This window comes from Athene cunicularia (assembly GCF_003259725.1).
Source record: "Athene cunicularia isolate RWA chromosome 1 unlocalized genomic scaffold, athCun1 chr1_part1, whole genome shotgun sequence".
NCBI classification, from domain to species: Eukaryota; Metazoa; Chordata; class Aves; order Strigiformes; family Strigidae; genus Athene; species Athene cunicularia.
The window spans coordinates 101,847,393-101,863,177 of NW_020799091.1; the positions used below are offsets into that span (position 1 = coordinate 101,847,393).

Consider the following 15,785-nt stretch of genomic DNA (forward strand, 5'->3'; position numbering starts at 1 on the left):
AGGCCCTGTCGACCCCGTACCCCGCGCAGGGCCGGGCCGGGCCGGGCCGGGCCGCGGTGTTTCGGGGGCGGTTGGCCTGTCTGAGGGAAGGGCCTCTGCAGCAGAGCACGTCCCTGAGCTTCCGCTGGTTCGGAGTTCTCGGTTGTGACTCCCTGCAGGCGTTGCAGGGACCAAGAACGGACGGGCTGTAAGAGCTGCTGAAGCGCTCGCTCACCGTAAGCGTATTGAGGCGGGCACAGGGATTAGCAGTGCAGTGGCATGTCTCCTTTTCTTTAGAAACCAACCTCTTATAAAGAGGCTTTGAAAACTTATTGCTTATTTTAGATCTTTCCTTTTACCAGGGTTCTTCTCCACACCAACAGTTTCTCGGCTGACATCAGATGAACTGATTCTGATGCGTAATGAACTCTTCAACAAAGAGAAAGAGAGGCAGTTGTCTCTTTATCCACGAATTGAGAAAATCGAAGTAAAATACACTGGGAAATCTCACCCTGGCACCGTGTTTGTAATGAACAAAGCCTTGTCTACTCCATACAATTGTGCCATGCGTAAGTGAATGGACTCTTAAACTAACGTTGTGCCACCAATGATGAAAATCATGCTGCCAGTTGAAGTAGTTGTTATCTCAATTTGAAATGTTAGTGTTACTGACATTTTAATGACCAATGCCACAGACGTGCATTCAGAATATTTGTGTTTAGTAAGTTTAAAATACATTTATACTAAAATACATCAGCAGAAACTGAGCTAATTGTTGGAGTCTCTGTTAATAACTCATCCTTCCAAGTCATTTATAAAAATGAAACTTGCAGTTTGTTATTACAAATGTAGGGGTCTAAACTGCTGACTCTGAGGAATATGGTTAATAACTGTGTATTACTTGTTTCACTTTCTTTAGACTTAAGTGAGTGGCATTGCAAGAAATCTGTTCTAGCTCTTGTGGATGGTGAAGTCTGGGATATGTACAAACCTTTGACCAAATCATGTGAAATTCAGTTCCTTACTTTCAAAGATGAAGATCCAGAGGAAGTAAACAAGGTAAATCTGTATCTAGTCCTATTGTAGGTGACCCTGATTATGACCACTTGATTATGTTTGCCCTTTGCAGTTCTGTGTCCATCTGCTTTCTTGAACTTCGTGGTTGTGAAAGTTCAAGTATTTTTAATAGTTGGTTGGCGCACCATGATTATCATTAGCTGGATCAGGGTGTGGGCTAGGTGATGTGTGGGCATCCCTTCCAACTGATTGTTGTATTATTCTATGATTTAAGATTTAAATATCTCCAGGGAAACATTTGGCTTGCATTTCAAGTGCAGTTTTGATTTTTTTTTAAATTGATTTTATATGGAGAATCATCTCCAAATAGAAGATTAAATACTAAAGAAAGTAATGCTTGGGTTGACATCTAGGTTGTGTGTCACTCAGTTGGATGTTGGTATTCTCTTGGAATAAATCGTTGATATCTGATATGGGTAATACATCTATGTTTTGAAATTCTCTTTACAGGCCTATTGGCGTTCCTGTGCCATGATCATGGCATGTGTGTTAAAGCGGGCATTCAAAGATGAGTACTCAGTCAATCTGATTAAATCTCCAGAAGTGCCAGGTGATATAAGTGTTTTGTATTGATTGTCTTGTCTTTTCCTGCTTCTTAAGTGAGTGTCTAATAGTGTTACCAAAAAAACAGAGGCTCCTTTTCCAGTGAATGAAGGTACTTAGCATTGATATGTGTATTATGTGCTGTTGTTGTAGTCTTTAATTTACAATAATCACACTGAAAACAATTTTGTTATCAAAGCACAGAAGATTGGTCTGTGTGGCAACTGCTTTTGAGACCACTTAGGATTTCATAGGTTAAGTTAGTAATTTCTGGACATAACCTTTTTATTGTGAAGTTACATGAGTTAAGGTATTTAGAAGACGTGATGTGTTTCTGTGAAATTCCTGTAGTAACTATATATAACCTTGTGAGCACTTGAGTTAGTAAAAATCATGATGTATGCATTAAGGTGGAAGATTATTGAAGTACAAACAGGGTTTGTACTTCAAGTAACAACTTTTGCTCATCTGTGACCTGATTGAAGTTTCAAAAAGTGAGAAAATGCGTGAGGGGAGGTTATTTAAAAGCGTCCATGATTATGCATTTGATATACAAGAAGGTTGATTGCCAGTCATGTGGAATCCTCCTACAGTTGATTCACTTTTTTAGCAGTTCCAGCATTTGTCTTGATTGGTAAGTGTAGAGTGGATATTTCAGTTTCACCAGGATTTGGAGTATTCTTGCATATATTGAGCTATATCTTTGTACTGTATGTATAGAAATAGTGTGAGCTTACTGGGTTCATAAGCTTGTTTTCTAAGATGGCAATAACTGAATAAATATACACACAGAGTGTTCTGATGACTATCACAGAAATTTGTGTTGTCTTTATAATAAATTTGTGCCATGCTTGTGTCATGGATAAACATTCTACCTCAGCTCTAAGATTGTCTGATTTCTCTATGCAATAAATTCCTCTTTACAGCTTAATAGCGCAAGTTTACTTTTAGTGTACTGTGCATACACAGGAAAAATGTGAAATGTTTTCAGAGTGTTTTTCTTTCAATGTTAGATGCAGTGTTCAGAAGCACTACTTTTTTTTTTTCTCTTTAATGGGGTTGTATTATCCTGACACTATATTAAAACTCATTTCAAATTACTTTCTCATTCATTCATATTAAATGAAAATGATTCGGGTTTGATCTGTCATTTGTATAATCACAGCTGAAAATTTATATTATGGATTTCTTGAGATAATTTGTTTTCTCATTCATTTTTATATAAGAATATAGTATGACAATGAAATACATATTTTGTTACAAACATCAATATTCTTCTCTTTGGAATTGGAATTGCAGTGATCTCTGGAGCTTTTTGTTATGATGTAATTTTGGACAATAGACTGAATGACTGGAAACCAACAAACGTAAGCACAGTAACTTCTTGCCTGGAAAGTTGTAGAGCTTGTATCCTTGTCCAGTGGTTCTTTCTTAATGGGGGAGAGGGGGCAGTGTGTTTTTTTTTTTCTTTTTGTTGGATATATCTACAGTAGTGTTTGTTTAGGTTAGGAGTTGTCTTTGGAAACTAATCTCTGCATTTACCACATACTGGCTATCACTGCAGAGTGCTCTCAGAGCACACAGACTGGTTTCCTTTCAGATGCAATTAAACCTTGAGCTGTCCTCCAGATGCTTACAGGTTTTAGGTCTGTGGGACTAGAGTAAGTTGTAGTCTGAAATACAATTAAAGACAGTTGACGTGGCCATTGGGTCCTTGGTACCATCTTTGTTACTATACAGATCTGCTCCTACTCACCTGCTCTTGCCTGGTAATGTGGATGAAACCACAGTTTTTGTGTAAGCAGAAAATAAAAATGTAGGGGACAGATACACAGATTTTCACCTCGTGGTTTATAGCATAATCAGTTTATTGTTGCAAAAGAACTGTGGGCACATTGAGCTGAAGCTCTCCTTAATAGCTTGCTTGTATTTCATTCTCTTCAGTAAATCTAATAACCTAAAACCTCATTTCGTAGCTGGTCTGATTACAATTGTTTTAATCATCTGGTACCTATTCTTGTTCCCAAATATCAGCAGACGTGTGTACAGCTAACAAAGCAGTATTGGTACAATGCAGGTTTTTTCTTCGATATGATCTTGTGGTTGAAGTAACTTAGGAAATATTTTCTATGTGACATTATAAATTTTTCTTAATTAAAATTTCTTATTTATCAGTAAATCTGAGTATACAGAGCTTTGGTTTCTGGACCAAGGTGATCAATTTCTATTTATTAATTATTCAGTACTTTTTTGCCCTTTGATTCCGTCACAATAGAGGCCATGTGTAAGTGGAGTCATGATTTTGGGAAACAAGATACACAGTCTTGCTACTATGTATGTATATCATGTAGGGAAAATCTGAGAAGTTTAACTCCAAGTAATGTATTGTTTCTGGTGGGAAAAATGCCTGTTGATTTGACTGGGCAGTGCATCAGTCCATTTAAACAGTGGTGATCTGTAGCAATCTCTTGCTGATACATAGCAAGAGTTACAGTCCTACAGGAATATTCTTATATTTCAGGTAGATAATCCTTGTTGTTTTGGCTAATATTTAGTGTTTCCTATGCTTTGTCTATTCACTACAGCTGTGAAGCAGTGGTAACAGTTTTGTATGTATAAACTGTTTTTTAGGACAGCTTCCGTTCCCTTACAAGGGATGCCACAAAGATAATTCATAAAGACCTGCCATTTGAAACACTGCATGTTGAAGCAAAAGTAGCACATGAAATGTTTCAGCATAACAGGTAAGTGCCTAAATTTGCCTTTCTTTTAGAGAGGCAATTAGGAATTTATTTAAATCTCTGATTGGTTTTGTAAATCTAAAATAAGATGTGACAGATGAGGTAAGAAGATAATTCTCCCGCTACTTTGAAGGAGCCTGCCTCCATTCTCTTTGTCACACTACCTTAATTTATTTTTAATGTTCTCTCCAGAGGCTAACACTTTACAGGATATTGTTTTGTGGCAAATGAAAGACTGTAGACTTCTTTGTTTAATAGTGAGCTCTAAGATTTCACTGCTTTTAAATTGAAGCTCTGGTGGTTAGATTTTGGAGTGCTAGTTACTCTCAGCCTGTGCTGAAAAGCTGTCGTGTTCAAAGGAATGTAGATTTTTCGTATCATGGTATCTTCAAAGGAGGATTTGATGATACACAGGTTTTTAGCTCTGCAGAGGGAAAATGGATAAAATACTGTGGCCTTGCTATGAAAGAAGGCTTGTTCAAAACACTCCAGCCTTCTTCAGTGAAAAAACACTTAATGTTTTGGGAAAAAAGTTCTCTGATCCATAGCTTTTTAGTAGTTGGAGAGAGGTGGGGGAAAATGATAAATAATTTATCATTTTGTGAACCAAAATGAAATTATGTTAAAACTAAAGTTGCAAAAATAGTTAGTTTTTTAGCTTAATAATGATGATATTAATGTGACGTACAGACAGACAGACATCTCTTTGCTATGTTGGCTGGCAAGCATTGACAGTAGGTGGGAGCTGACTTTTGATATTAGCTTTAGACATTGTATGTGTATATTTGTGTGTGTGTGTGCGTGTAGAAAGAGCAGAGAACACTTGGCTGTCTTGCAGATGGCCAGCTGTTGAGGGCCACAGATGGCATAAACTCAGTTTAGGTGGTCTAATGGCATCTTATAGTCTTACATGTGACTTGAAAAACTCTTTATTTGAAGTAGTAGGTTCATTTTATTTTTCTGTTGAGGGAGCACGGCCCTCCTATAACATATACTTAGAATAGAACAGAATATTTTAGTAGCAAGGGAACTACAGTGATCATCTAATCCAACAGGGCTGACCAAAAATTAAGGTGTGTTATTAAGGGCATTGTCTAAATGTCTCTTAAACACTGACAGGCTTGGGGCATCAATCACCTCTCCAGGAAGAATGTTTCAGTGTTTGACCACCCTCTTCATAAAGGAGTGCTTCATAATGTCAGTCTGAACTTCCACTGGTGCAGCTTTGAACCATTCCCACACATCCTGTCATTGGATCCCAGGGAGGAGAGCTCAGCACCTACCTGTCCCCTTCCTCTCCTCAGGAAGCTGGAGAGAGCAATGAGGTCACTCGTCAGCTTCCTTTTCTCCAAACTAGACAAGCCCAAAGTCCTCAGCTGCTCCTCGCAGGACATGGCTTCCAGCCCTTTCACCAGCTTTGCTGCCCTCCTCTGGACGCGTTCAAGGACCTTCACATCCTTCTTAAATTGTGGAGCCCAGAACTGCACACAGCACTCAAAGTGAGGCTGCACCAGTGCGGAATACAGTGGGATAATCACCTCCTGTTTGATGCACTCCAGGATGTGGTTTGCCCTCTGGGCTGTCAGGGCACACTGCTGACTTGTACTGAGCCCTGCTGTTGACCAGCCCTCCCAGATCCCTTTCTGCAGGGCTGTTCTCCAGCCACTCCTCTCCCAGTTCATATGTGTGCCCAGCGTTAATCCCTCACAGGTGCAGAATTGGCGTTTGAACTTGTTAAATTTCATGCCGTTGATGATTGTTCAGTGCTCCAATCTGTCTAGGTCCCTCTGCAAGACCTCTTGTCCTACAAGTCAACAACACTTTCCAGTTTGATATCATCAGCAAACTTAATGGTACATTCAACTCTTGCATCCAGATCACTGATAAATGTATTGAACAGAACTGGCCCTAGAATTGGGCCCTGAGGAACACCACTGGTGACTGTCTGCCAGCCAGATGTAGCCCCATTCACTACAACTTTTTTTGCTCTGCCCTTCTGCCAGTTCTTCACCCAGTGCACCACGAACCTACTTATCCCACAACTGGACAACTTGTCCAGAAAGGTGCCATGAGGGACAGTATCAAAAGCCTTACTAAAGTCCCAAAAAACTACATTCACCTCCTTCCCTTCATCAGCTGGGCAGGTGACCTTTTAGAAAAATATGGAATTAGTTAAGCAGGTCTTTCCCTTTGTGAACACATGTTGACTGTGCCTGTTGATTGCATTGTTTTTTGAATGCATTTCTATAGTATTCAGTATAATCTCCATAATTTTTCTGGGAACTGTCGTTAGACTAACAGGTCTGTATGACAAGCTTTATGAAACGTCATATAAAATTAAGAATTCAAACCTGTTTCAAAGCTCACATAAATATGATCATGATTTTTAAGAATGCTCCTTAAATCTATCTCTTAAGTATTCTTACAAGAACTAGGTGTTAAAGGTGAGGATTTTTGTAACCTTTTTTTTGTCTTGTTCAGGTACAAAATGGAGATGATAGAACGAAAAGCTTCTCAGAATGCAGAAGGAATTGTAACATTACATAGGTGAGCAAAACTGAACTCTCATTCTGTAATGATTCACTGAAAGATTTGATTATATTGCAAGTACTTTCCATAGGTGTGGACTAAGTTACTTGTGATAGTTTTCAATTTAAAAATCACTTGTATTCATTGCTGTCTGTAGTCTGTCTTAAGATGTTGGTTTTGTTTTTGTGTTTGTTTTTTTTTTAAATACAACCATTGTTTTGTGATACTTAGCACTTGGTGGATCTCACTACATTTCTATTTCTTGTTATGTTAAAGGTGGTAAGTGCCAGAGAAGTCTTACTGCTTTAAATGCTCTTACATAACATCTAAATAATTCTCTAGAGTTTGACAGGTTAAACAAAATACAAACCAAATACTTGTCTGAAAACAGGAGTTAGCATTGCATAGTGGTTTTTTTTCCAGAGTTGTCAAGATCGTCCTAACTGGCAAGCTGCTGCCTTGTAGTGGTGGAGATGAGAATGGCTCCTGGGATACCGTGCAAGATATAAATGTTCTTAGGCTGGAAGCAGGAAGCTTGTGCTGTATCTCAGTCATAGAGAAGAATTTGAGACTAGCTTAGGCTGATGTAGGATATTCAGTTTTCTAGATGTCTAAATTTTGCTGCATTTGATTTTGGAATCCACATCTCTCTAAAGGAACAGATGGCTTTGCAGTGATGGTTCTTGGAATTTTAAAACAACGCTGTGTCTGTTCTATCCTTCCTCCCACTCTCCAATTTGCTCAGTAAGAGGGAAAATGGACTTATCTATTGATTTCTGGGAGACATTTGTTCCAAGTATTCTTTTGCTGTACATTTTTTTTGTCTCTCACTTTTCTTAATTGATTTGCAGTTTTCCCGGACCTGAAAGGGAAAAATACCTGTGCAGGTTGTAAACACTGTACCGTGGAAAATACATGCTCCTGGAGACAAATCTTCTGGTGAAAGACAGTTATCCCACTTTTAAAGCCAAGATGTCTTCAAAGATTTGTTAAACCTAGGATCCTCTGTCTAGACTTAAGGTTTAAATTTCATAGGTTAATTTTAGGAAATTGTGTGACTTGTACTTTTGCTTCAGGAGACCTAGAAATGTTGAACTGGGGATTTGTTTAGATTTGGTTTGGGATTTGTGTGGATTTTCTTTCATCTGTTCTGTGGATAGGAATTCGCTAATCAAAAATAAAAACAAATAGGCTTGTAATTCTCTCTAAATATATTTGACATAGGGTTTTTTTTCTCCCATCAGGTTTGGTGACTTTGTAGATGTTAGTGAAGGCCCTCATATTCCAAGAACAAGTTTCTGTTTCCAGTATGAGATAACGGCAGCCCATAATCTTCAAACTAACCAATCTGAATTGATAAGGAGGTTCCAGGGTGTGTCCCTGCCAGTGCATCTGAAGGTAACTAATCCATGATGTACAGGTTTTCCTTCTTTAAGTTAGGTCATTTGTCTTACTTTCAGACCTTTATTATATGCTGTGCTAGTAGCCAAATGTAATTCAGAGGTGGGAACAGTAGCAGAAGGGGAAGGCCCATGGTGATGAATATGTTGGATATTTGGGGTTAGTTTTACTGGAACTATTGTGAATGTGAAGTCACCTAGAAAAGCGCTTAATGTTATTTTTCAGTACCGAAAGTGTTGTTTCAGTTATTCAATTTCTGCATAGACATTTCATTCAGCTTGCCTTAGTTGTGCATGTTAATCTTCTGAAAGAGAGGCTGCTAACAGTGTTTATTCAGATTCAGGAAAGAGCAGAATTTTGAACTTATTCTCAAGATAAAGGATGCCATTTTGAAGTCTTTTAGGACACCAAAGCAAAACTTAGGACTCGTTAGTGCTAGGACTTTTTTTGTTATTAAACAAAGGCTTTGCATGACTGTAGGTAGAGGCAGGAGTCTTTCTTCCCATTCCTGTTAACTTACATGATTTTAACCTGTGGTTTAGCACGTGTGCTGTTCTCTCAGTTGCGGAAGTTTCAAGAGACAAGTGGGCACTGGGTTCCTCACTTCATCTCTGTGTTCCCTTCCTCCTCATAAGATTTTAATTCCTGTTTTTACCCATTACCCCCTCAATGATTCCACACATTGGATGTGTGTGATTAGCATTTATTCAAGTCCCCCATATGGGCAAATTGGACACTGAAATTATAAACTGTAACATCTAAATTAGGGATTGTTATGGTTTTGTGCTGGCATTTCTATACATTTGTCAGAATATATTCTATGATAAGATTTTCTTTTTTTTTACCTCCACTAACATAATTTAATGACATCTAACACAGGCTTACCACATCGTGTGGCAGAAACTGCTGGAAAGATCAAAAAGGCTGGTAAGTTTCAGTCATGAAGTAGAGTTTACCAAATATAAACATATGCTGAGATAGAGTAGAATTTGAATGATATAGGTAGTGTATTCAGGAACTTATCTTTAGGAATGGAAATGTTCACAGGTTAAAAATTGGATGCACAGGAAATCTAACTGCTGTGTAGCAGAGGGTGTGCTAGTACTGTTTCTGAAGTCTAGTTATTAAAATGCACTGTACTGTTTAAAAAAAACCCCACTATTCAACTGATATAATTTGTGCTATTAAAAAACCAACCCTGGAGCAAATTATATCAGACTTCCTATCTGTGGCTCTGAAGCTGTCTGCTTCTGAGAATCCCACATGGGTTTTGTAGTAATCTCTCTAAGCTGTTGTCAATTTTATCTTTAAAGTATATTGGCATTTTTCAAATTAATCTCTAGAATTAATATTGGTATCACACGCATGTAAAATTTTTTTTTTCCTGTTTTAATCATGAACGTGAAATAAGAAAAGTAAAATTGGAATAACGTATTTACACTTACCTAGATTTTAGGTAAGATTTTCTGCCACAGGTTTGAGAGAACACATGCAAACATATTTCTATAAGTAAATGCAGTGATAAAATCTAATACCAGTGAGTGAACCTAGGTGAAAGTTACTGGAGATAAAAGTGACACAAAACTGCATAATTGCAGTAGTTTGCCTATTTTTTGCCTGTTTAAAACCTACATGGACAATAAGTTTCTTGTAAACATTTTTCTGTTCAACAACTAGTGTTTTAAAGTTGAAATGTACTTATTTATCCAAGACAAGCTTTACAATGACTGAGTAAATGCAAAAGGCAAGTTTTTAAGATAGATGGAACTATAAAATAATGTAAGCTGTATATAACCAGAGACTCACTATCAAGACATGCTTTAACATAAGAAATATTCATAAGAATTAAACAGCAAATGTTTTGGAGCCTTCGGATCAAATACTTTACTATTTGTGTGGCAAGAGAGAGAAAATGTGCTGTATGTCTACTGAAACTTGTTAGCCAAGGATGTGCTCAGAGCCCATGATACTTTTCTCTGAAAACAGTTAGAAGATGCTTGTCATTCAGGTTGTTTCATGTTGAAGATAATAATTGTCTTTGTAGGCTATCCTTTCTTGTTGCAGTGTCAGTATGAGAGTAGGATTTCCAGGGTCGCTTTGTAGGCTATCCTTTCTTGTTGCAGTGTCAGTATGAGAGTAGGATTTCCAGAGTCAAGGAGAATGAAATAATTTAAAAAAACATAACAAAATGGATACATTTCTGCAGGTCACTGAAGAAAAATATTTGGAAGCAGCAGCAGAATGTCATGAGGCAAAAGATGGAACTGAAGAAGGAAAAACTGTATCAATTTAAATTAACCTCTAAATGTACATAATAAAATGTGTATTTTTACATGACTTACTGTGCTTCATCTAGAAATGTCTTTGGTAATTAATTTGAATTCTGTGGACTTAAATCACAGATAGATTTCAAGCCATTATCAGTCATTTCAGTCCACTTAAAAAATTTCACTTAAAACATTACCTTCTCCCCTTTGTTTTATTTGCGCTAACTCATCTTGCAAGTTGTCCTTATCTTGAAAGCAATTGTATGTGTCCCTGTGTGGTCCTCTGTGATTAAATGCAGCATGGCCTACAGACTGTAGTTGAACTGGCAGCTGAAAAGGCCATCCTCTTTATCGTGATATAATTTCAAGACCCCTTGTTTCGTCTCTTGTGAAGGAATTACTCCCTTCTAATTTCTGACCTGATGTGTGTGTTTCTTGCTGGAACTTCCTGATTAAATTCCACTGAGTGCTTTGCCTACTGCAATAGAAAGTTGAGACAAATAGTACCTTAAAAAAAAAAAGAAAAAAGGAAAAAGATGCCCTTTCAGAAGTCCTTAAAAGGTTAAAAAATATTATTTTACTAATTTTGATTTCCTGTCAGAATTGAAATTAGGTACTTTGTGTGTTTCTGGTTCAAAAGACTGCATTCAGTAGACAACTGTGTAATCGCCATTGCTTTACTAATACAAAAGTAGCAGAATGTAAAAGCAGAGAAGTTCTTTGAGTTTAAATATCTTCTGCTGTACAAGTGCAGTTAAAGATTGTTTTCCAGAATAGTACCAGGAGTGTAGTCTATTACTTTCATCCCCAGTGTAATAAGATTTATTAAGCATTTTCATGCTTTGATACTTAAATATGGTGAATTTGATTAAATTTCACAAGGGGTTTTGTTAGATGATTTTTTCTGATGTTTTGTATTTTCATTCCTAGTTTATTGGAGCTGTTCTCATTATGCCAGAAGAGATTTTTATTAATATTTGAAGTGCATATATTTTATCTGAATTTTATCCCAGTTAGTGTTTTCACCATTCACTGTGTCACTTGCTTTCTAATAATTGCTACTATGGTTTTGTAAGAGCAGGGTAGCAAATCAGTAAAGTACATTTAGGTAAGGAATTCTTACCTAACTTAATCCAACTAAACAATAAATAAATGCTGAATGTGTTGGAGCACAGAAGACGACATGCAAGTGGTAAAAGTAGGTTTTGGTGAAACTGCAGAAATCTGCTTAAGGTATGTGTTTAAAATATGTTTGTTCCTACGCATTTCTGTGCTTGGTGCAATCTTTAGCTATTGAGATTTACTGGCATACAGTGATGTTCGAAGTCTGTCAGTATGCTGACAGTCTGTGACCTCTAATTTAGTTTCCTGTCTAATACAACACATCTTTATAGTCCATGCCTTCTCAGAGTACTTTAAAAACTGGGTTTTTTTCCTCATGATTAATGTTGCAGAGGACTTTTAAGAATGGTATCAGATGCTTATTGTTTTAAATAAGATTCTTGGTTCAAGGTTTACCTTAAGAGTACACACACATTCTATGTTTTCTTAAGACTATAAATGATCTTTGCACTGAACTTCAAATATTTGTGTTTCTTTTAAACCTAACCTTCCAGCGTATACTTTGGCTTTGAATCTGTTGCTCTGGTGCTACTGAAGGAGCAGGCATTGGTTCCTGTCTTGAGGAACACAAAATTTGCTGGGGTTTTTGTTTGCGTTCTTTTTTGGAGGTGCCTGCTATCTCTGATTAACTCAAGACCGTAGTGAAATTATGCCAGTGGGGTCTGATTTAGGTGATGTGTTTTGAATCTTAAGCCAGTTACATCACCCACCCACAGAGTCTCCTGATGTCTGCTCTGTATTTTGGGAATCCAGTTGAGAATTCCTCCTGGATTCCCCTGCCTGCAGAGGAAGGTGAGAATGCTGCTTCCCCTTAGGAAATTTTTTAACCTTAGCTGGAATTCCATGTTTCAGAGCTTTTCTGGGTTTTTTTTTTGGAGGGGTAGGGAACCTGTGTTTTACAGTGTGGGAAACTGAAAGGTGTATAGCTGGGCTAAAAAGTCTGGAGAGGGAATTTCTCTTTCCTGACTTTACTGGGTCTAAGCCAAGCAGGTGTGGGATGGGCGGGGGAGTTTGCCACAGGGCCTGGGGTGCTCCCAGAGCTGCCACGAGTAGGTAGGAGCAGCGGCTGGGACAGGAGCTGTGGGGACACGGGTGAATCCCCATGGAAGGGACTCGTGCAGGTGCAGAACTGTTATTCAAAATGCTGTTGAGGGCTGCCAGCTGAAGTTTACATGAGATTTAACTTCCCCTCCTATCTGCAGAGGTCTTTGCATAAAAAGCACAGCACTTGGTTCTAGCTCACATCTTGGTTTACGTGGGCTCCAGAAGACAGGTCTTCCTTTGGGAGTGATGGAGCTGGGGGATGTTGTTGAAAAGCAACAGGATTCTCGCAGAGGACAGTAGCAGTTAAGAGAGAGCTGGGTTATAGAACACAGAGTCCACTTCTTACCACCAATATGGTGGTTACAGCACTTTTTGAAATAGGAGTTGTAGATTCAATTCCCTGTTCTGCCAGAGAGGGATTCAGAGCTACGCTTGCAGGGAGAGACATCTGTGGGATTTTTTGGGAAGGATGGATCATAAGGTACTTTGAGTATTTCCCACTCAATCTGTATGTAGAAAAAAGTCCTGAAGATTTCCTGGATGAGCATGAGAACAAATGGAAACAATGCTTACAGCAGCCACAGCAACAGGGAGATCAGGTCCCTGAGCTCAGGGTCATTTCTGTATTTTATCATTAGTTGTTGGCATATAAAATGCTGAAATTGTCTACCTAGAAGAATGTTACAGCAGGTAGCTAGAGTAATGCTTCCTTTCTCTTTTTGGCTGAAGGATTGCTGAACTGCAGGGTGGTACTAGCTTGGCTGGCTATTTGGGGCTGTGCTCTGACATACACCTGGAACTATAGCTGTATACCAAACTTAAAGCCATGGGTATGGCAAAGCTTTGTCTGGGTGTGATTCTAGATGTGTGTGCACTGTCCTGCCTACTGTGGGGCCTGGCCCAATCTTCTTCATTGGAAGCCAAAAAAGACCACTGTAGGTCACTTCAAAAAGACAGAAGAAAGTAGAATTATTTCTCCATACTGAATGCTACAGATCCCAGAAACTACAGGGATTAGGGGAGGACAGGTGGACAAAAGAGACTGCAGAATTAAACCAAGTCCCCTCCTTGACAATTTATCCTCTTTATTAAATTGCTCTTCAGTGTAAAGAAGCAGTTTTTACTGTATCCATTTAATGAAAGAAATGCAGAGACAGCTAAAGATTAAGGAAGAATCTAGGAAGATGCTGTACTGCAAGATATAGATGATGGAGAAAGAGAAGGGCAAGGTGATTTAGGCCAACACACATGAACAGAAGACACTGGCCAGATTCTGATAAGGAATAAATAAAGTGGGTTTTGGGGTTTTTTTTGTGTTTTTTTTTTTTTTTTTTTTTTTTTAAATGATGAAGGTGGTGAGACACTGGAGCAGGTTGCCCAGAGAAGCTGTGGCTGCCCCCTCCCTGGCAGTGTTCAAGGCCAGGTTGGACGGGGCTTTGAGCAACCTGGTCTAGTGGAAGGTGTCCCTGCTTATGGCAGGAGCATTGGAACGAGATGAGCTTTAAGGCCCTGTTCGACCTAAACCATTCTATGATGACAGGGGAAAAGGCAGGAGCTGAAGCCTTTTTCCTTGTTGCACATCTCAGTAGTAGCTCCATGGCTTCTCACATTCAAGTTGTTCCTCCTACCTCTTGTTTGAAAGAGTTGAAACTTTTCCAGATTGCAGAATTTTTGTTCTGAGTTTGACTCTTGAGCCTTCCCTTTTTTTGTTTATTGATTTTGTCCAAAAGGAAACTCTGTACTAAGGTTAAAGCTACATGGTGTCTTGATCCTAAGAGGTGGCAGTAGGAAGGTTGAGCTGAGTCAGTTCCAGTTTTGTATACATGTTATCTGACCAACAGATACTTTCTTTCCAGAGTAATATTCTGTAATTCATGTTATCATGGATTTTGGAGATAGAAAGTCAGTTATGATGTAGTTTGACTTCTTTCATAACAGGAGGAATTAAATGTCAAGAGAGAGTTGGGTTTTTTTACCGAGGAAGTGAAACTTTTCCCTGGGAAATTGAACACATGCAAGTGATGAAAACGCTCAATCATCAGTTAGATATCAAGTCCTTTTATGACAGCAGCCAGAATGAACTTCCCTTTCTACTTTAACCTCTGGCAAGAAGTAATCTCTTATTGCTGTTTGGTAACTTAATCTAATGCCATACCACTCCGCTTATCTCAATACTTTGTTATATTTGAAGCCAGTGAACTTGCTAGTGCAGCTACATTTATTTTATTAGTTTTTTAGGGAATCCAGATGCAGGAACTCAGTATCACAGAGGCCTTTGATATGAAGAGTTGGCAGTGGATATTTCTTGAAGAACATCAACCATCTGAAAATGGTAATGCTATCATGCTGTGGTCTTTCACGAGATTTAACCCCAGTCATGGACAGCATTAACATTTTTTCAGAGTAAAAAGAAAACCTATTTTAAAAATATTTGCTAATATAATATCTGCAACCTAGTACACCCGCTTTCCTGGGGAATCAGCTATGCAGAAAAAATACACATAAATGGTCTAATGGCCATATTTATATTTTCTTTCTATTTCTTAAGTTTTCAGGTTAATCAACTTGCATTTTTTTAAAGAGAGAAAATGTAAGGGAACATTTGATTTTTAAAGCATTACTATGAATCAGAATGGTGAATGGCAAAACCTGTTTCTCCCTTAATATACCTTCTATTAGTATGTGTCTACATAGGATAGAAAAGTGAAGTCCAGGATGGGGAGTGGAAAGGTGGGATGAATCAAGGAAGTCACTGTTTCACCCTAGTTACAAGAAATGAGAATTTCTATTGACTCTCCTCCTCTCTTTCACCACAGTTTCCTACCCACTTTCAAAGCTATTTTTCCTGCAAAATGAATAGGAATAAGCTTTTCTTTAACGAAATGTGCTTCACCACATTGAGAATCTCCTCTCAGAGCTATAGCTCTGACTTTGGAAGGGATGAAGCTGGCTTTTGCTTCTTGGTGGTAGTGGCCCCTGGCTGTAGGCATCTCCAGGGGAGCCACTGAACTTGCAGCCTAATTTGTAAAACATACACACCCTGCAGCAGTTCTGAGTGGGAAAATTACATTCAGTGAGACCG

At 38.4% G+C, this 15,785-nt stretch overlaps 1 protein-coding gene across 1 annotated transcript in view; it reads left to right on the forward strand.

The window, feature by feature from the left end:
* Positions 1–11,053, forward strand: part of MRPL39 (mitochondrial ribosomal protein L39) — a 15,468-nt gene extending 4,415 nt beyond the window's left edge. Inside the window, exons 3-11 of the mRNA XM_026846696.1 lie at positions 342–548; positions 899–1,038; positions 1,507–1,606; positions 2,899–2,966; positions 4,231–4,343; positions 6,822–6,887; positions 8,114–8,267; positions 9,150–9,197; positions 10,477–11,053. Coding sequence (XP_026702497.1) covers positions 342–548; positions 899–1,038; positions 1,507–1,606; positions 2,899–2,966; positions 4,231–4,343; positions 6,822–6,887; positions 8,114–8,267; positions 9,150–9,197; positions 10,477–10,563 — 983 coding nt within the window. The 3' untranslated portion in view covers positions 10,564–11,053. The remainder of the gene's footprint in view (positions 1–341; positions 549–898; positions 1,039–1,506; positions 1,607–2,898; positions 2,967–4,230; positions 4,344–6,821; positions 6,888–8,113; positions 8,268–9,149; positions 9,198–10,476) is intronic.
* The last annotated feature ends 4,732 nt before the right edge of the window (positions 11,054–15,785 follow it).